The 20,865-nt window shown below is 40.2% G+C and overlaps 1 protein-coding gene across 2 annotated transcripts; it reads left to right on the top strand.

Moving 5' to 3' along the window:
* Window positions 1-5,563: 5,563 nt before the first annotated feature.
* On the top strand, window positions 5,564-20,598 carry LOC105261176 (keratin-associated protein 4-6-like). Of its 2 annotated transcripts, none has more exons than XM_045044462.1 (3): window positions 5,564-5,646; window positions 11,919-12,110; window positions 20,150-20,598. In XM_045044462.1, the coding sequence occupies exons 1-3, from the start codon at window positions 5,608-5,610 to the stop codon at window positions 20,573-20,575; spliced, it is 657 nt and encodes a 218-aa protein (XP_044900397.1). In that variant the 5' UTR covers window positions 5,564-5,607; the 3' UTR covers window positions 20,576-20,598. The 2 variants fall into 2 exon arrangements, with proteins under 2 accessions (XP_044900397.1, XP_044900398.1); XM_045044463.1 differs by having other exon boundaries at window positions 5,568-5,610; window positions 11,883-12,110.
* The last annotated feature ends 267 nt before the right edge of the window (window positions 20,599-20,865 follow it).

The following is a 20,865-nucleotide window of genomic DNA, read 5'->3' as shown; positions in this document are numbered from 1 at the left end:
TCTCCTGATCTGTTAATGATTTGGCATGTACGTGTGTGTGTATGCGTGTATGTGTCTATGTCCTTAGCTATCACCTCACACCAAAGCCCATCTTGCTTCAAATGCAGGAGACTGTGTTCAAGAGCAGTTACTTATATTGGAATCAAGACTCTAGTAGGCATTCATTGTATGATATGGGCAACATTGCATAACCTCTCTGAGCCTCGGTTTGCCTTCTCTGAAAAATGAGGACAATATATAATGTTCTTCAAAGGTTCAAAGACATAATCCATGTATACACTACAGTTAGCAGAGTGGGGTACATAATGTCAGCTGTCAATAAATATCTTTTTTTTTTTTTGGTTATTTTTCTTGAAACCCTAGTTACTTAAATTTCCCTTGACTATATTTCCACTTCTAGTATGTTCCATTACTGATTGTGCAAATTTTGGGTGCTCTGCCTAACTCAAGTACTTTCTCCTCCCTCTTTCCCTCCTCTTCCTTCCTTCCTCCTTTCCACTCTAAGCATAAAAACTCTCTTTTAGAAAATGAAGTATACCTTCTAAATCCAGATTTCTAGAAAATTATGAAGTCCATGGCAACTTTTCCATAAAAAATTTAAAATTTTTCACTAATAGTTGCTCACATTTTAGTATTTCTAGACTGGAACTCCGTATTTTCTTCAGTCTCATGAAAATTCTCATGTTATTGAAGTTTCTCATCTCCTTGATGATTTTTTTTTTCACTTTGGGCTTTTATCACCTTGCCCGGTTTTACTTAAGAGAATATGCAGAGGCTATTTTCCCCAGCACCCAGACTCAGGTAAGAATCATCCTCCTTAGCTGAGATAATGTGTCACAATATACACAAAAATGTCTGTTTATGCAGATATAAGGGTCCATAACTTTTGGTTCACAATCTGGAGTATAGTAAAAATATTTTAAATTCAAATTTTACATACACCAGTTTTATCTAGTAGCTGTGTTATATTTCCCAAAACCTTAACAAGTATAATTAAGGGTTAATTATAATTTCTAAAATTAAAAAAAAGTTATAAGGTATAAGAGACAAACCAGATAGGAGTTGATATCAAATGGGGTTCACCCCAACACACGTTGGGTATTTTGTTCTTAGTATATTACAGAAATGTCCTATAGATATTTCAGCTTCACTTTTTCAACTTACTTTGAAATGTTTCTATAGAATACAGCCCTGTCTATTCACACAGTAGAGTTAACCAATCTTTTATCCTCCTATATATTCCTCTTTGATAACTACTAATTATAGGATTCAGGCTCTGGTTTCAACATTACACTTTATTAGCTAGAGCTAAATCAAAGAATGTTTTATACTGCTTTTTTCAGTATTAAAGTATATGAGACTTATAATTTCCCATTTTTATAACAAGAACTGGGTCACAGCAGAAACAAGACAGCATTCTAAATCTGTGTAATAAAAAGACTATTTACAAAAGTGTGGATAGAGTTCAGGGGAAGTAACAAGGAAAAGTTCAGTACCCAGGGCTCATAATAGCAAGGAGCAGGTGCCCTATGTCTTAAGAACTATGTGAGAATTTGGGTGAAGGAGTCAAAGGGCAGCATGCCAAACTTCTTAGGATTACTCATACAGGCACTCAGTGGACAGTGATTTCCATCAGGGAGAGTTACAATGCTCCTAGAGAACCAAAAGTGATACCAGAGATATTGTGGTAGAAAAACTCAAGATAGAAACAGTTGTGAATGGGAAAGTGTTACCTAGTGGTTATTCTGTGGTCCCACTGACTTTACCTGAACACAGAGTTGGGATGATCTTAAATGAATGGAGCATGGACTAAGTCTGCCCTCCATCCAGTTTTATTTGGCCACGTTAAATACGTACCACTGGAATTGCTCAAGCCCTCCTAGGTAGCAAATTCTAAGCAATACAGAATTCCAGAAGAGCAACAAGAAATGACTGTTCTGATGAAGGAAACAGCTGAGGCAAAAGGGTTTGTTTGTTTGCTTGTGAGAGAGCTCACAAGCAGGGGAGGGACAGAGAGAGAGAGGGAGACAGAGGATCTGAAGCTGCAGTGACAGCAGAGAGCCCAATGCAGGGCTCAAATTCAGTAACCCTAAGATCATGACCTGAGCTGAAGTCAGACGCTCAACCAACTGAGCCACCCAGGCACCCCTGAGCGAGAGTTTTAATTCTCACAAACACTGTTAACAGACCTGTCTGGCCAGTGTATGGGAAGACAGCTCCTGGAGGTTAACAGCAGACTCTTGGTGATTACACAGCATCTTCCTCTGATTGCTTCAGTTGTAACTAATATAAACAAACTTTACAGGAGGCAAAACAAGCCTATCAAGACTGGTAATACCATCCCAGACTTGGCTAATGCGTTCTTTTCCACATCAGTTTCAAGGTTCTGCCAGGTGCAATTTACATTCTCATGGCAAGGCATCGAGTACGTATTTACTGTTTTGCTACACAAATGTTTGAGTTCACTAGCATATTGCCATAATCTAATGAGGTTGGCTTGGACTTGATAACTATTAAGATCAAGTTAATACTTTGCATTGATAATTGTGGCATTCATGCATGAAAAAATCATCAGTGAGTTTGAAAAAGCAAGTCTAGGAATAGACCCAAATATGTAAGGAAATTTAGTATATGAAAAGTTGCCATTTTAAATCAGTAGGGGAAAAAAATATTACTTAGTAAGTGTGGCAGGTTATGGTCATATCAGATTATCAGATTTTAAAACATTTAAACCTCACATTTTATAGCTGCATAAATTTCTGATAGAGTAAATATTTGAAAATAAAACATGAAACTCTGGACAAAAGAAATTATGAGATAATGTCTACACAATCAGAAAGGACTTTCAAAGTATGACACCAACCCAGAAGTGTAAAAGATTAAGTATAAAAGTATAAAAGATTAATAAATTTGACTATATCAGAAGTAAATGTCTGTATGGCAAAAACCACATAAGCAAAGTCAAAGAAAAAAGACAAACTAGGAAAAATATTTGAAATTCACATCACATACAAAGGTTAATTTTTATAATATACAAAGAGTTCCTGTAAAAATCAATGTATAAAGGCTAAACCCAGTAGAAAAACATGAATTACAGACAATATAGAAAATTTCTATAATTTTTTCTATATAATTTCTGTAATTTTTCCTTACAGAAAAGGCAATACCAATAGCCTTAAACATCTGAAGAGCTGCTCAATCTCACTTACAATAAGAAAAGTGCAAATTAAAATCACATATAGAGGGGGCTGGGTGGAGGATGGGCTGAATAAGTGATGGGTATTAAGGAGGGCACTTGTTGCGATGAGCACTGGGCGTCATATGTAAGTGATGAATCACTAAATTCTACTCCTGAAACCAATATTACATTATATGTTAACTAACTAGAATTTAAATAAAAATTTGAGAAAGAAAAAAAAATCACCTACATATCTCATATTGACCAAGACTGATGACAGATAAGATAGATAGATAGATAGATAGATAGATAGATAGATAGATAGATAGGTGTCTACATGCATAACTACACATCTCTGTACATGTATCTATGTACTTGTAGGTCCTGTGTATCACTGCATTAATAAAAATAGGGAAAGCCAAACATTCACACATTGCTGGTAGATGGGTACACTGGTATAATCCCTAAGGAAGTTGAAGTTGTCATTATCTAACAAACATTATAAACAAATGTATACTCTGATCCAGCTATTCTATTTCCAGAAGAGTTTATTCTATAGAAAACACTCACACATGTGAAATCATGTATAATCAGGCTTATTCGTTGTAGCATTGTAAGTAATCTCAAAAGACTAAAAGCAAAGTAAATATCCAACAGTGGGAGACTGACTCAATACATTACAGTACCTTCATAATCAGAATACGATGCTACTGTAAAAGAAAAAGAATGGCAAGCAGTGTATACGTTATCTGAATGCTTCATGTGAAAACCGCCAAGGAGGATGACCACGACTGATAGGCTACCATTTGTGTAAATGAAAGAAATGGGTAAGTCTTCTTATTTGTTTCTTATGTGTTAAGCAACAAAAAAAGCTGGAAACTCTGGCTGCCTTCAAGGAGGGAACCTGTAAACTGAGAAGAAAGGTGGGAGGAATACACGTGGGAAAAAAAAAAGAGATACTCAAAATGTTTAAATGAAATTTTAAAATATAAAAGATGTAGGGGTGCCTGGGTGGCTCAGTCGGTTAAGCGTCCGACTTCAGCTCAGGTCATGATCTCGCGGTCCGTGAGTTCGAGCCCCGCGTCGGGCTCTGTGCTGACAGCTTAGAGCCTGGAGCCTGTTTCAAATTCTGTGTCTCCCTCTCTCTGACCCTCCCCCGTTCATGCTCTGTCTCTCTGTCTCAAAAATAAATAAACATTAAAATATAAAAGATGCAAAATATAAAAAACCTTTCTGCAGAGACTATTTTGTTTTTTCTTTTATTTATTTTTTTATTTTTTTTAACGTTTATTTATTTTTGAGACAGAGAGAGCATGAACAGGGGAGGGTCAGACAAAGAGGGAGACACAGAATCTGAACCAGGCTCCAGGCTCTGAGCAGTCAGCACAGAGCCCGACACGGGGCTCAAACTCACGGACCGCGAGATCATGACCTGAGCCAAAGTCGGCCGCGTAACGGACTGAGCTACTCAGGCGCCTCTTTTCTTTGATTTTTAACTCTCCACTTCTTCCCTATCCAAGACAATGCTAAGCAACATTTCAACTTCTCCTGCACTCCTTCCAAAGATTGTTTCCTTTTCACGTCTTACCAATGTTGGTCTTGCCACAGCTCATATGGGGAGAGGGGTGGATATAGAGCGGCAGCCCATGGCTCAGCTCGATGGGCATGACCAGAGGACTCATTCAACCAGTGGGAAGACTTGGGGAAAAGGTTTCGAGCCCCTTGGAGAAAATGGTGGGCTATGCTGTCAACAGATCAAAAACTATCAGCCCAGAGGACATTTCTGATCAACTCTGATCAACCTCACATGACTCTTTGCTATTTAAAAGCCTGGAGTTGCTGCTAACTGTTTCACAGAACATCAGAGTGATGAGAACACAGCCTGGAATCCTGTAGGAATTTCGTTAACCCGATGACCACCCACAATAAACACGACAAATCAAAAGCTTCCTCATTTCTTACACTCAAAGAGAAGCTCACTTCCCTTTTTTTGCTACCAGCATTCCATCTACTGAAACATTAATTTTCCACTAGAGATCATACTCCTTCAGAAGCTCTCCCACAATCATGTCAAGGTGAGTAACAGAGAAGACATAGGGACCCACCTGTGTCACATGATACCCAGAAATTAAAGTCTTGTGACACTGCAAACAAAGGAAGAAATAAGAAGTGATTCACATGAGAACTCAGGAACTTGAGAAAAGGGAAAGAGCTAATTTCTACATATTGGGAGTTTTTCCTAGAAAAATATAATGATCTAATTTACTAATTGCATTTGCAGTCATATAAACAATAAGAAGGAAATAGTCTTTTCCTAACCACAGAAGTACCTCAGGGGGGTATAAAAGGGGCCATGTGGCAAGGAGACTCCCAAACTCGAGATCCTCACTCTCTTGGAAACCCACCCAGAACCTCCACCCTCTGACACCATGGTCAACTCCTGTTGTGGCTCTGTCTGCTCTGACCAGGGCTGTGGCTCCAGCTGCTGCCAGCCTTGCTGCCACCCCACCTGCTGCCAGACCACCTGCTGCAGGACCACCTGCTGCCGCCCCACCTGCTGTGTGTCCAGCTGCTGCCGCCCCTCCTGCTGTGGCTCCAGCTGCTGTGGCTCCAGCTGCTGCAGGCCCAGCTGCTGCATCTCTAGCTGCTGCCGCCCCTCTTGCTGCCAGACCACCTGCTGCCGCCCCAGCTGCTGTGGCTCCAGCTGCTGTGGCTCCAGCTGCTGCCGCCCCTCCTGCTGCATTTCTAGCTGCTGCCGCCCCTCTTGCTGTGGTTCCAACTGCTGTGGCTCCAGCTGCTGTGGCTCCAGCTGCTGCCGCCCCTCCTGCTGCCCCTCCTGCTGCCTGCGCCCAGTCTGTGGCCGGGTCTCCTGCCACACCACTTGCTATCGCCCCACCTGTGTCATCTCCACCTGCCCCCGCCCCATGTGCTGTGCCTCCTCTTGCTGCTGAGCCCCCTTCTCGGTGACCACCATCTCCGCCTACCTCTGCCCCACAGATGTAGCCCCTCCTTTTCTGCTGCTAGGACACATGAAGTAGAAATGATGTTGCTCAACTGATTTGGGCCTTGATTCTACTGAAGAACCACGTCATGCTGTTGAAGAAGATGGATATGGCCCAGAGCACTTATGCAATAACAGATTTTATCCTTCAGTTTGACAATTGGTGACATTCTCATAACTTCCCTTTTCTGGGCCTTCTCTGTAACCTTATATATTTCTGTACCAAAATAAAGTTATACTTCCCTGCATTAACAATTCAGTGTGATTGATGCTCCTTCCAGATTTTGTCTTCAGCTCGTAGGCAAGTGTATTTGACCTACACCTACCTGCAGGATACACAACATGGTCCTGACACCTCTCAGTAAAAGTCAGGTTCCATTATTCACTCCCTGATTCTTTCTTACATGCTTCCTTATTTCCTAAGCAAATCACCTAACTATGAACCTGTCCTAGGAAAATAACAACATGAAAACCAGAAATTTGGAGGACTGTTAAGTACGTAAAAGTGAAAAGAACACAATACACATTTCATGAATCACACCAGTCACTGTAGCTGTGCAACATGTTGTTTGGCACAGTATGCAAGTTTGTATGCAGACTTTTACTCGATGACACTAGTGTCATCCATGCAGCTAATCAAATGCACACTGACTTTGACTCGATTTGCAAGAGGACCTCAGCCATTTCTCATTTTTGTATTGATAGACAAATTTCAGATCCTCATGCATTCAAGGGACAGGCAGGTAACTTAGATGAGTAAAGCACGCCCTTGATAAGATGATGTGTTTGGTGAAAACTGCGGCGAATTACAGACTGTATGACCACATAAGAGGGTATTCCTGAGTTCCTGTCAGTTGCTTCCATGGAGAAACAGGGGCCCAGTGCTTTCACTGAAAAGTGGGTCTGCTTTCCCTGACCCTTCCAAATGCCAATTTCTTCATTCACTCATCCAAATAGTATTTATCAAGCATTTATTACATGGGAGGCACTGCTAAAGATACTAGAGGGGCGCCTGGGTGGCTCAGTCGGTTAAGTGTCCAATTTCAACTCAGGTCATGATCTCATGGTTTGTGAGTTCAAGTCCTCCATCAGGCTCTCTGTTGTCAGTGCAGAGCCTGCTTCAGAAACTCTGTCACTCCCTCTTTCTGCTCCTCCATCTTTCTCTCAAAAATAAATAAAAATATATTTTTTTAAAAAAGATACTAGAGTAATGTCAGAGACCAACACACAGAAAGCTCTCTATAGTAATGGAGCAGATATTCTAATAAAGTTGATGTATTTACTTTTAAATGTTTTCCTATACATTGCCCGCTCAGGTTTCTACACAGTATCTTTTCTCTGTACTTTTATTTTTACAAATAAGACTGGGCTTCGAAGCCCCTCTTTAGATGAAAATATTTGTAATACAAATGGGAACATGATTCCCAAAAGGACAGTTTTACTAATAATGTACCCCACCCTTCAAACCTAGAGCCACACTAAAGCCGCCCAGTTAGGAGAGGAAGATAGAGGGACAGGTTCACGGGTGAGGAACAGAATGGAGCTGATCATCAGTTACTCACTTGGGGTGGGAACTGACAGGAGGTTGGGCTCCCATACTACAACAACTCCTGAAACTAGCAAGTAAATTTGATGAGGACATAAGATTTCTATCAGTATAAATTAACTTTATTTTAGGGGTGCCTGGGTGACTCAGTTGGCTAAGTGTCCACCTCTTGATTTGGGTTCAGGTCATGATCTCACAGTTTGTGATACTGAGCCCCATATCAGGCTCTGTGATAACAGCATAGGGCCTGCTTGTGATTCTCTCTCCTTCTCTCCCTCTCTTTCTGCCCCTACCCCACTTGCACACACATTCTCTCTCTTGCAAAAATAAATAAACATTAAAAAATAATTTTATTTTGGGGTGCCTGCACGGCTCAGTAGGTTAAGCATCTGATTTCGGCTCAGCTCATGATCTCACAGTTCGTGAGTTCAAGCCCCGCATCGGGCTCTGTGCTGACAGCTTGGAGCTTGGAGCCTGCTTTGGATTCTGTGTCTCCCTCTCTCTCTCTGTCCCTCCCCCACCCACACTCTGTCTCTCTCTCTCAAAAACTAAACATTAAAAAAAGATGGTAATTTTATTTCTTATTAATTGTATATTATATACTATCAATGATTATGGAATTAAAATTAAATAAGAACAATTCAGTTTTCAAAAGTATCAACAACATAAGATGCTGAGACAAAAAAGTAACAAAAATATGGAAGAGTTCTGGAAGGAGGTTCCTCCTTCCAATCCAGGGATGTGACATATATCTCCATTTATCTAGACCTTCTCTAATTTCTCTTTGTAAAGTTATGCAGCTGTGGGAAGAGCTCTTCCATGCTTTTGTTACTAAAGACAGAGAACAAACAGGGTTGTTGGAGAGGAGGTGGGTTGGGGGATGGGCTAAATGGGTCATGAGCATCTGTTGGGAGGGCACTTGTTGTGATGAGCACTAAATGTTACATAAGTGATGAATCACTGGGTTCTCCTCCTGAAACCAATACTACACTGTATGTTATCAAACTTGAATTTAAATAAATAAATAATTGAATAAAATGAATTTTTTAATTATAAAAAATAAATGAAAGACAGCATCATTGAAATTAACAAGTCAATGGATGAATTAAATATATATTAAGCACAGCTGAAAAGGGGAAAAAATGTTCATTCTCCTGCAGTCGATCCAAAATTTCACTGCAATACCAATCAAAATTTCAGGAGACTTGTTAATAGATGCTTAGAAGCTGATTTTTAAAATTTATGTGGAAACATAAAGAACCTAGAATTTCTAAAGCAATTTTGAAAAATGAAGATATAAAAGCTGCAATTTTAATACCAAACAAATTAGATTTATACCAAAAAGCATTAGAGGAGACAAAATGGGATAACTTTACTATGGTAAAGGCTACAATGAAAATATAACTACAAAGCTAAATTTCAGAAACAGAAGGCAATGCCAGAGTAAAAAAGACACAGTCCAATCATCAAAGACTAACACACTGTGCACTTAAAGAGAGAACACGTGAAGAAAAATCAATCAGAATGTGAAAATAACTATAGGTAATTAATAAGGTAGATCTTGCAGATATGCATCAAATTCACAACCCCCAAGATAAAAAAGACACTTCCTGTTTTCAAGTGCACAGTATTATTTTAACAGCGAAAGCCTGAAAACAACCCACATGCCCATCAATAAGGGACTGGCTAAATAAATCTTATTATGGCAACAGAATAGGATACTTTGTGGCTGAAAATGAAATGAAGACCATCAGAACGTACCTACTAGTCTGAAATAATCTGAGATAAGTTGTTAAGTGAAGCAAAAGCAAGTTGGAGCTAAGCCTATCAGTGTACAATCGTTTAAGAAACAAAGGAGATTCGGGGCACCTGGGTGGCTCAGTTGGTTAATAAGCGTCCAACTTCGGCTCAGGTCATGATCTCACGGTTCGTGGGTTCGAGCCCCGCATCAGGCTCTGTGCTGACAGCTCAGAGCCTGGAGCCTACTTCAGATTCTGTGTCTCCCTCTCTCTCTCTCTGCCCCCTTCCCCGTTCATGCTCTGTCTCCCTCTGTCTCAAAAATAAACATTAAAAAAAGGAAAAAAAGAAACAAAGGAGATACAACTATGCAAATGCAAACACACTTGCATTTAAAATAGCAATGAGAGGGAAAACCTTAGATTATAAAAATGATTCTCTAAGGGGGGGGGGGAATAGAAACAAATAGCAGGACTTCCTTAAACATGCCTCACTTTGTAGAATTTATTTTGGTACCATAAATACTTTACAGAATTGCAAAACATTTAAATTTAAAAAGTGATTCCTAGAGATGTTTTTTTTAAGCCACTGATGATGTGCTCTGTTCCATGCATGATGAAAAGAAACCTACGGTTCAAGTGTCCACCTCAGGTGTTTACCATCCAGCTGGAGACAGAGAATCACATTCAGGTTATAGTAGATGTGCGAAGTTTGAGGGTTCCACAATGTGATAGCAAGCATAAAAGAGGAGCAGATGAAGTTTAAAAAAAAATGTCAAAGCAAACATAAGAGAGGAGGAGCCATCTGGGCTGGAACTTCAAGAACAAGAAATTGCTGAGTTGACAGGGGAGAATGAACTTCTAAGGAGGTGTAACAGCACAATCAAAGGTATGGAATTAGTATTGTTTACACGGTAACTTAATAACCTTAACACAAGTCTATGTGAACTCTTAGAGAATGATGAGTGCCTCGTGGGTTCTTGGAGAAGAAAAATCAACATAATAATTACAAAGCATTCAGCAGACCATCTGGCACACAGCAAACACTCACAAATAGTATCTCCCTGTAGTATCTCATTTTTCACTGTAAGTACGTGAATCCTAAATACATAATGATTGTTTTGGACACTAATTTCTTTGATGCTTTGAGTATGTGCCAAAATCTTGCCTTTCAATATAGCGTATTTAAATGCCTGCAGGACAAACAAGTCTTATCTGTTTATATCCTCTTTAAGCAGAAAGACTTGAATTTGAATTATTGAAAGAGCACAAGAAAAAGATGCTTTAAATAAAAACTCCAATGTAATGCAGAATCCATTGCATATGTTGGCCAATCAAAAGATAGCTCAAACCCCCTCACTTTTAGCATATGTGGAGAAGATTCCTGAAGGAAAAAGTTCATTTCTGAAAATGGTTTTCATCAAAAAGGAATGGGTGAAAGCTTAGTCTTGAGGTAGAATCATCACATGAGATTGGAATGTCTTTTGTGACACCCGGACTCTCCAATCAACCAGGAAACACAGTCCAGCCCTCCCCATCCATTGTACATAAGCATCCTCAGTGATGAGTCTTTCCTCCTATTTCCTTATCAGTACTCCACCTGACAATGGCATGCATTTTCCCACTTTGACCAAAGAGAGAGAGAGAGAGAGAGAGAGAGAAAGACAGGACAGACAGAGAGACAGACTTGGCATTGTGATAGCCATCCTCAAAATAAGACATGGGAAAAAAAGAATTAAATCCATGAGCACATTTTGAAGATAGCTATCACAACGTCAAGTCTCTCCCCTCCCCACCCCATCTTTTTTTTTCTTTTTGTCAAAGTGAAAAAAATGCATGCCACTGTCAGGTGGAGTACTGGTAAGGAAATAGGAGGAAAATCTCATCATTGGGTGAAACAGGCCATGGCGATTAAGAGTGCACTTGTGATGAGCGCTGGGTGATGTACAGAACTGCTAAATCACTATATTGTACAACTGAAACTAATATGTTAACTATACTGGAATTAAAATAATAAAACAAAATATGACTGTGGAGTCGCACATGAAAACAGGACACGGAAAAACTCAGTAACAGAATATCATTATGAAAGTTGCAACTTCGAAGACACATTAGGAAAAAAATGCAAAAGTGGTTTCATGTAGCTTAACAAGATTCAATGAATCACAACACTGCAGAAAAAGAGAAATGATGTTTTTCTTAGATATCAGCATATTTAACCTGATAAACATAATTATTAACTTAGTAATACTAATTGATTTCCTGGTAGGAAAAACAAGAGTGTTGCTCATGGTAATGTCAGCTACTCAGCAGGGTATAAAAGGGGACAGAGGTAAGGAGATATTCAAACTCAAGAAACCACCCTTGTGGAAACCCACTCATACCTACTGGTGAAACCCCAATCCTTCCTCTGACACCATGGTCAGCTCCTGTTGTGGCTCTGTCTGCTCTGACCAGGGCTGTGGCTCCAGCTGCTGCCAGCCTTGCTGCCGCCCCACCTGCTGCCAGACCACCTGCTGCAGGACCACCTGCTGCCGGCCCACCTGCTGTGTGTCCAGCTGCTGCCGCCCCTCCTGCTGTGGCTCCAGCTGCTGCAGGCCCAGCTGCTGCATCTCTAGCTGCTGCCGCCCCTCCTGCTGTGGCTCCAGCTGCTGTGGCTCCAGCTGCTGCAGGCCCAGCTGCTGCATCTCTAGCTGCTGCCGCCCCTCCTGCTGCCAGACCACCTGCTGCCGCCCCTCCTGCTGTGGCTCCAGCTGCTGTGGCTCCAGCTGCTGCCGCCCCTCCTGCTGCATTTCTAGCTGCTGCCGCCCCTCTTGCTGTGGTTCCAACTGCTGTGGCTCCAGCTGCTGTGGCTCCAGCTGCTGCCGCCCCTCCTGCTGCCCCTCCTGCTGCCTGCGCCCAGTCTGTGGCCGGGTCTCCTGCCACACCACTTGCTATCGCCCCACCTGTGTCATCTCCACCTGCCCCCGCCCCATGTGCTGTGCCTCCTCTTGCTGCTGAGCCCCCTTCTCGGTGACCACCATCTCCGCCTACCTCTGCCCCACAGATGTAGCCCCTCCTTTTCTGCTGACCATCAGGACACATGGGATGGGGCTGATGTTGCTCAACTGAGTTGGGTCTCATTATTCCAATGGGCCTACCACCATCCCACTGACTCTGTGAGCATATTCTAACCTCAGTCCAAATTCCGCTTCTGGACCTCACCCTTTCATCCAAGTGTGAATTTTCTTACAACACACCAATTGTAGTGACCACTTCTCCCTAAAATATCCTTAACTTTTGGGCACCAGCTCATCAAGCTCAGGGAGCTGAAGTCTGATTTCAGTATTTCTACATTACAGATTTTTATTGTCCAAAGGATTTAATTGTCCAAGGGATTCTCTTTTATAATTCTTATTCCCCCAATTTTCCTATGTTATAACTCTATGCCAAAATAAATCACCTCTTTCCTATATGAAAAATCAGTGTGACGGTACTCTTCTTTAAGATGTTCTATGCTCTCTGGACAACCATACGGTACATACACATGTAAGACATACAACATGGCTTTGTCAGTCTTACAATCTTACAAAGTCACAGCTTCAGTTTCACTGACAGATCTCTTCAGTTCTTAGATAAGACATATTCTTGGGAATTCTTGGATAAACATCAGAGAAAAACCTTTTTGGAAAACCTGTAGGCAATTAATGCTCCCTGGGACATCTTTTCCATATTATATATCTCTGAAAGCAGTTAATAGTAATTATAAGGAGAGTGAAGTTGAATGTAGCTGGGAGCAACTGACAATTTGGGAAAACATAATGAAAGGCGGAGGGTGATAAATCAGAGATTAAAGGACAGATGTAAAAGCCAGAAGTTTCATTGGCAGCACAGAGACTGACTCTCATCTCCTGCAGTTAGAGGGCAGATAAAGCTGAAGACCAAGGCTAGGACATCACCACAGAAAAAGCAGAGCTCCAGAGGTGGTTGTTCACTCAGTCTAGGCAGTACTGCCATGGCAGGGTCAGGGCCCTAATTGGGAGAGATGGGGACCCTGAGATATGAGATGGGGACATCTGGATTGATGCATTTGAAGATCTTGAGTCCCCAAATTTCCCTGAACCCTCTCGGCTTGGAGCAATTTCCTTGCTGACATTTAGTGCCACCTCCATCTTGAAGATGATGCAGAAATTTCAGTCTTGGAAGACAGCACAAGCTCCTCTCACTACCTTCTCCCACCTCATTTTGTCACAGACCAATAACTACAGTTAAGTTACACAACGCACCCAGACAATGGCCAAACCTGTTAATGGGAGACTTATATCCCAAAAGATCTGTAGGACCCAAAAACTGCTTCATAGATCGTGGTGTGCTTTTCAATCAGGAGGCACATATTGTCCAGTTGTCTCCTTTTTTTTTTTTTTTTTTGATATAAGCAGCTACTGATGATCATTGCCTAGGACCATTATTCATTAGGCATAGCAAAATCATGATACTGCAATTCTATTATTCCTCTGCCTGCCATTTATTAGCTGGGATAATTCCATAAAAATAAACTTCCCTCGTCAACATTTGGTAGTCCTAAGGAATAGTCTGGACAGGAGAGGCAAAATAAATGCTTGATTCTTTCCCTTTATTTCCCAGTTTCCATCCTCCAAGAGTGACCAAAGAGGGTTTTTTTATTGTTTTTTAAAATTTGCATTAATATGAACTCATGGATTTCAAACGACTTGATGGTGAATCAATCCATTCCAGTTTATATCCCTCTATTGATGCTCAAATAAACAACTTTGAGTTGGCCTCCAAGTCCTTTTGACATGAATCTAGCAGTCTTTGAAAATTCCTTGCTTTTTCATATAACAGGATATTGCAGACTCGTTTATGTATTTCCTTCCCCCAACTTCTAATCAGTCATTTCTCCAAGGATCCCCAGTTCCTTTTAGGTAGAAACAGTATTTGAGACCATAAATTGAAATATGTGATGTTCATTACTCCTAAATCCCTAGAAAATATATATTTAAATGATACCCAGGTCTTTAGTTTCTACTGAGAACTACAGAGCTTTTACTTAAACTCATATATCTTACTTATAAATCTCATTTCTTCTATGCAAAAGTATCAGTTCTTAGTGACACCAATGTATTTACTCATTTTCTTTATTCTATGTTTGTCCAACAGTCTCAAAATAACATTACCAACACTATAGTTACTGAAATCAAACTTAAGACTTTTTCTGTTGTTTTATTTATTTTTGATCTTGGAATAATTGTTTTTTTATGCCTGCATATACAGTTAGGGTCCTTTGCTATTGCCATGTTTTAATAATTTTGAGATTTAAAATTTTTAATTTTGTTTTAAAATTATGTAAAATATTGACATGAATCCAAAGTCAAACCTATAGAAAGAGTATATTCCAAAAATTTAGCTTCAATCCTCTGTTCTCCCACTTTATCTCCTCTACCTTCTCTGAGTCAACCTTAAAAAAAATTATGGTTGAGGGGTGCCTGGGTGGCTTAGTCGGTTAAGCGTCTGACTTTTGATTTTGGCTCAGGTCATGATCTCACAGTTTGTAAGTTTGAGCCCCACATCAGGCTCTGTGCTGCCAGTGCAGAGCCTGCTTGGGATTTTCTCTCTCTCCCTCTCTCTCTGTTCCTCCCCTGCTTCTGCTCTCCACCCCAACCCCTCTCTCTCAAAAAATAAACTTAAATTATGGTTGATGCTTCCATTATTTTTTCTTTTCTTCTCAGCTTTATTAAGGTCCAACTGACATACTAAAATCGCATTTAAGTGTACAATTTGATGTTTTGATATATATTGCTGTAATCAACACCACCATCAAGATAAAGAAGATCTATCACCCCCTCTGCATTTCCTTCCCATACTCCACCCCTAGACAACTACAGATTCAATGTCACTACAAGCTTGTTTCCATTTTCTAGAGTTTCGTGGAATCCTACCATTGTGTACTCTATCTTGCCTGGCTTCTCACACAGCATAATTATATTGAAATTCATTTTGTTATGTGTATCACTAGTTCATTTCTTTTTATGACTGAGAGGTCTTTCCTTGTATGGAGACACCACATTTGTTTATCCATTCACCTGTGGACGGACAGTTCGGTTGTTCCTAGATTTTTTTTATCTTAAAAAATAAAGTCTCCATGAACATTTGTGAACAAGCCTTTGAATGGACATATCATTTTAACTTTATTTTTTTAATTTTAATTCCAGTGCAGTTAATATGCAGTGTTATATTAGTTTCAAGTATACAATACAGTGATTCAACAGTTTCCATCAAGATAAGTATACTCTTAATCCCTGCACTATTTCACCCATCCCCCCCATCCACCTCCCTTCTGTTCTCTATAATGAAGAGTCTGTTTTTTGGTTTGTCTCTTTTTATTTTCCCTTTGTTCATATGATTTTACTTCTCTCGGGTAAGTACTTTGAGGTGGAACGGCAAGGTCATATAGTAGGTGTATCTTTAACTCTTTGAAAAACTGTCAAACTGTTTTACAAAGTGACTGTGCCATTTTATATCCCTTCCTTGTGTGAGAATTCCAATGGCTTCATGCTATCACCAACAACTTGGTAAGGTCAGTCTTGTTAATGTCAACCATTCTAGAGTGTGTACGGTATTCTCACTGTAGTTTTAATGTGAACCTTCTTAATGATTACTCCTTTCATGGGTTGACTTTCCATCTACATATTTTCTTTGGTGAATGCCTATTCAAATATTTTGCCCATTTTTTTGTTGGGTTATCTTATCATTGAGTAGTAAGAGTTCTTTATATGTTCTACATACAAATCCTTTGTGGGATATATGCTTTAAGTATTTTCTCCAGTGTGTGGCTTACCTTTTAATTTCCTAAATAGTATTTTTTGTTTTTATTTTCATTCCAATTAGTTAACATACAGTGTTATATTAATTTCAGGTGCACAATATACAATTCAGCAATTCCATACATCACCCTGTGCTCATCACAAGTGCACTCCTTATTTTGCCTATCTTCCCTCCCTCCATCCCCTCTAGTAACTATCAGTTTATTCTCTATAGTTAAGAGTCTGTTTCTAGACTTGTCTCTTTTTTTTCCTTCTGCTTATTTGTTTTGTTTCTTAAGTTCCACATATGAGTGAAATCATATGGTATTTGTCTTTCTCTGACTGATTTATTTAGCTTAGCATAATACTCTCTACCTCCATCCTTGTCCTTGCAAATGGCAAGATTTCAACCCTTTTTATGGCTGAATAATATTCCATTATATATACATACCACATTAATATTAAAAAATTAATGTAATATAAGCAAATAAATTTTATTTTTTTAATTTTTTAATGTTTATTTATTGTTGAGAGATAGAGCACAAGCAGGGGAGGGGCAGAGAAAGGGAGACACAGAATCTGAAGCAGGCTCTAGGCTCTGAACTGTCAGCACAGAGCCCAATGCGGGGCCTGAAACCCACAAACCACGAAATCATGACCTGAACCAAAGTCAGATGCTTAACTGGCTGAGCCACCCAGCAGCCCCAGCAAATACATGTTCTATATGTGTTCTCTTATTTTTTTAGACACATCGTAGTGTCTACAGACACTGCAGACCCTTCTCTCCATCTACTTTGTCATCTCAACAATATATCCTGCAGATTACTTCACAGTAGCATAGAGATATCCCTTATTCCTTTATACAGCTGAACAGTGCTCCATTATGGGGATACACCATAGCTTAATCACCACTACCTACGGAAGGACACCCAGGTTGTGTCTAGTTCTTATTGCTGTTGTTTTGTTTTTACAAATAGCACTGCTATGAATAATCTTGCCTAACATCTTTTCATAGTTTTGCCAGAGTACGTTTTGAATAATTTATACAATTAGGATAACTGAGTCAAAGAATAATGCCACTAATTATCGCCAAATCTTACTAAAAAACGTATGAGCATGGCAATTTCCACATAATCTCTAGATACTTGAGAGTGTTGTCAATGTTTGAATTTTTGACACTCTCACAGGTGAGAAGTGGCATCCTGTATAACTTCATTTCTATTCTTAAGCATGAGACTGGACATCTTTTTATGATAAAGAAAGATCTTCATCTTATTTTTCCATCAGGTTTTTGCCTTTTCTCTAATCGAATTTTACAAGTACTTCATATAGTAAGGTCACTTACTCTGGTATAAATTACAAGTATTTTTTTCTCATTCAGTCATTTGTCTTTTGACTTTGTTTCTGGTAAGATTTTAAAATACATTTTCTTGTTTTTACAAATGATTATCTTTCCACTATTAGAACTTAATTAAAAAATATTAAATTATGAGTCCTCTTTAACAATGAAGTCTCCTGTTACCTCTATTGCTCATTTTTGTTTGTTTAGATTTTATTTTTTTAATATACTTTATTGTCAAATTGACTTACATATAACACCCAGTGCTCATCCTAACAAGTGCCCTCCTCTATTGCCCATTTTGTAAGTGCTCCTGGTTGACTCTCTTTGAAATGTTATTGCATCACCATCTTGTTTACTGCTCCCACTGCCACCAACCTAGACAGGCATTCATCTCTCATCCCTATCGTGCAACCACCACTTGAACTTTCTTCCTGCTTCCCATCACTCTACCCACTCACTGCCAAATAATATTTTTAAAGCCTAGATATTTGCTCACACCTTTCTCCAATAGTGTGATGATACAATATCTACTTACTTTGTAGAAATTCAGGAATATCTTTACATTCTCCTCATTGTAGCAGTATTCTTTTTCTTTACCTTCCTATACATACCATCCAAACAAGTCATTTAGTCCATCAGTCAAAAATAAACCCCTGTTCAATCAGATCCCCACTGTCTGAATGCTCTTTTTTCTTTTCTCTATCCATCTAGATTATCTATAGCATGATAAAGGGCGAATAAATGCCCTATGTTTTCAAATAACCCCACATTCACGCAACTAACATTCAGTGAGAGCAACTGCTAGGCACCATGTTTATGTATGTGAATAAGACATTCTCTGACATCATGGGGTATATAGAAGGATTCGGGGAAAAGAGATATAAACCAATTATGATAGAGTGTGATACCCTAGATCACAAGTATATTGGAACAAAAGGGAATAAATGATTAGTTGTGAATGAGGTAGATGTCAAGAAAGATATTAGAGATGAGCTGGCATCTGGACTAGACATTTATGTATGAGCAAAAGTTTGCTGAAATGACAAGGGAGAAAGCACATTTACACAAATGAAACAGTATGAGAAATGACATGGGATTATTATTCCTCATACCTCTTTGTACATGCTAGAAGAGAACCATACTCCCTACTGACTGTATGATATCACTCTATCTAAACCTCAATTACTTCATGTCTAAAGAATTAAGAAAAATTGTGTCCACCTCCTAGAGTCCTTCTGAAGTATAAACAAGAGAACAATTACACAAGACTCAGAAAATTCCTGACACATAGTAGGCACTCAAAAATAGTAACCATTAGTATTATCTCATATTTCACACATGTACAAATTTAAATACATAATTTTTATTTATCATACAATGTTCTACATGCTTGCCAAACCCCTACATAATGTGTCTTGTTTGTCTTATTCAAGTGCCAATAGGACACAGATTAAAGCTTAACCCTGAGATCTCATTTGTATCAAGAAAAACACCTCAAACATATTTCTGAGAGATAAAAAATCTCAGAATACAAGAAAATATTCAATTATACGTATTCTGTTGAGTATGCTTAACCATCAAAATAAGGGGAAAAATACACCCTTATGATACCCTGTCTCTGAAGAACATGTCAATAATAATTTAATAATCTTTAAAAGGACCCATTCATGCCAATGAATTTTTTACTATTTGTAAGTAGTGAAACACGGCATTAGAACTTTCAATTGAATAGATTCAGTAAGATAAAAGAGATAGAAACGTTGTTAGGATCCTTTATACCTCAATGACTATCCATAAAATCCAAACGAGTCAGTATTCCCCGCTGCACACTAGGGACTGTCCCCCCTCCCGGATGCCTCTTTCATGTTATTTTCCTACCAGCATTTCATATGACTTGTTGTTAACCTCTTTGACAGCAGATTTAGTCACCATAATATCCATTCTCAACATATTATCCTGGAGTTAAATACATAAATGAAGAATTAACACTTGTGACATTCAATGAAACAATGTCATGGGATAGGTCTACTTTGGAAGACACATCAGACAAGGGAAGACATATGGGAGCTGATTCACTTGATTTTAACCAAATCAGATAGCTCACAATACAACAAGAGAAGGAAGTGGAGCCCTTTTCTATATATGGGAATATTCACCAGATAAACATAATTATCTAATTTACTAAAACTAACTGATTTTCTATTAGGATAAACAACAAGAAGAGTCCTGCACATGGTCATAGTAACCCTCAGCAGGGTATAAAAGGGGACAGAGGTAAGGAGACATTCAAACTCAAGAAACCACCCTTGTGGAAACCCACTCATACCTACTAGTGAAACCCCAATCCTTCCTCTGACACCATGGTCAGCTCCTGTTGTGGCTCTGTCTGCTCTGACCAGGGCTGTGGCTCCAGCTGCTGCCAGCCTTGCTGCCGCCCCACCTGCTGCCAGACCACCTGCTGCAGGACCACCTGCTGCCGGCCCACCTGCTGTGTGTCCAGCTGCTGCCGCCCCTGCTGTGGGGGTTCCAGCTGCTGTGGCTCGAATTGCTGTGGCTCCAGCTGCTGCAGGCCCAGCTGCTGCATCTCTAGCTGCTGCCGCCCCTCCTGCTGCCAGACCGCCTGCTGCCGCCCCAGCTGCTGTGGCTCCAGCTGCTGTGGCTCCAGCTGCTGCAGGCCCAGCTGCTGCATCTCTAGCTGCTGCCGCCCCTCTTGCTGTGGCTCCAGCTGCTGTGGCTCCAGCTGCTGCCGCCCCTCCTGCTGCATTTCTAGCTGCTGCCGCCCCTCTTGCTGTGGTTCCAACTGCTGTGGCTCCAGCTGCTGTGGCTCCAGCTGCTGCCGCCCCTCCTGCTGCCCCTCCTGCTGCCTGCGCCCAGTCTGTGGCCGGGTCTCCTGCCACACCACTTGCTATCGCCCCACCTGTGTCATCTCCACCTGCCCCCGCCCCATGTGCTGTGCCTCCTCTTGCTGCTGAGCCCCCTGCCCTGTGACCACTATCTCCACTCACTTCTGCCCCCTCAGATATAGACTCTTTGGTGTTGTGGGACACATGGAATCTGACTGACATCATTCAACAGGTTGAGCCTCACCATTCTAATGAACCTACCAACGTGCCACTGGCTCTGCGAGCACATTCTGGTTCATGTTAAGCTCCTTCCATGACTATCTTTTCCTTTCAATATTGGCATCAAATATGGATATTAATATGTGATCCATCAGCTAAAAAAAATCCCACCCCTCTAAATTTCTCATTCTTCCTTATCA

Source organism: Felis catus, chromosome E1 (assembly GCF_018350175.1).
Source record: "Felis catus isolate Fca126 chromosome E1, F.catus_Fca126_mat1.0, whole genome shotgun sequence".
NCBI classification, from domain to species: Eukaryota; Metazoa; Chordata; class Mammalia; order Carnivora; family Felidae; genus Felis; species Felis catus.
Note: the sequence above shows the minus strand (reverse complement) of the source record. Positions and strands in the feature narration are given on the sequence as shown.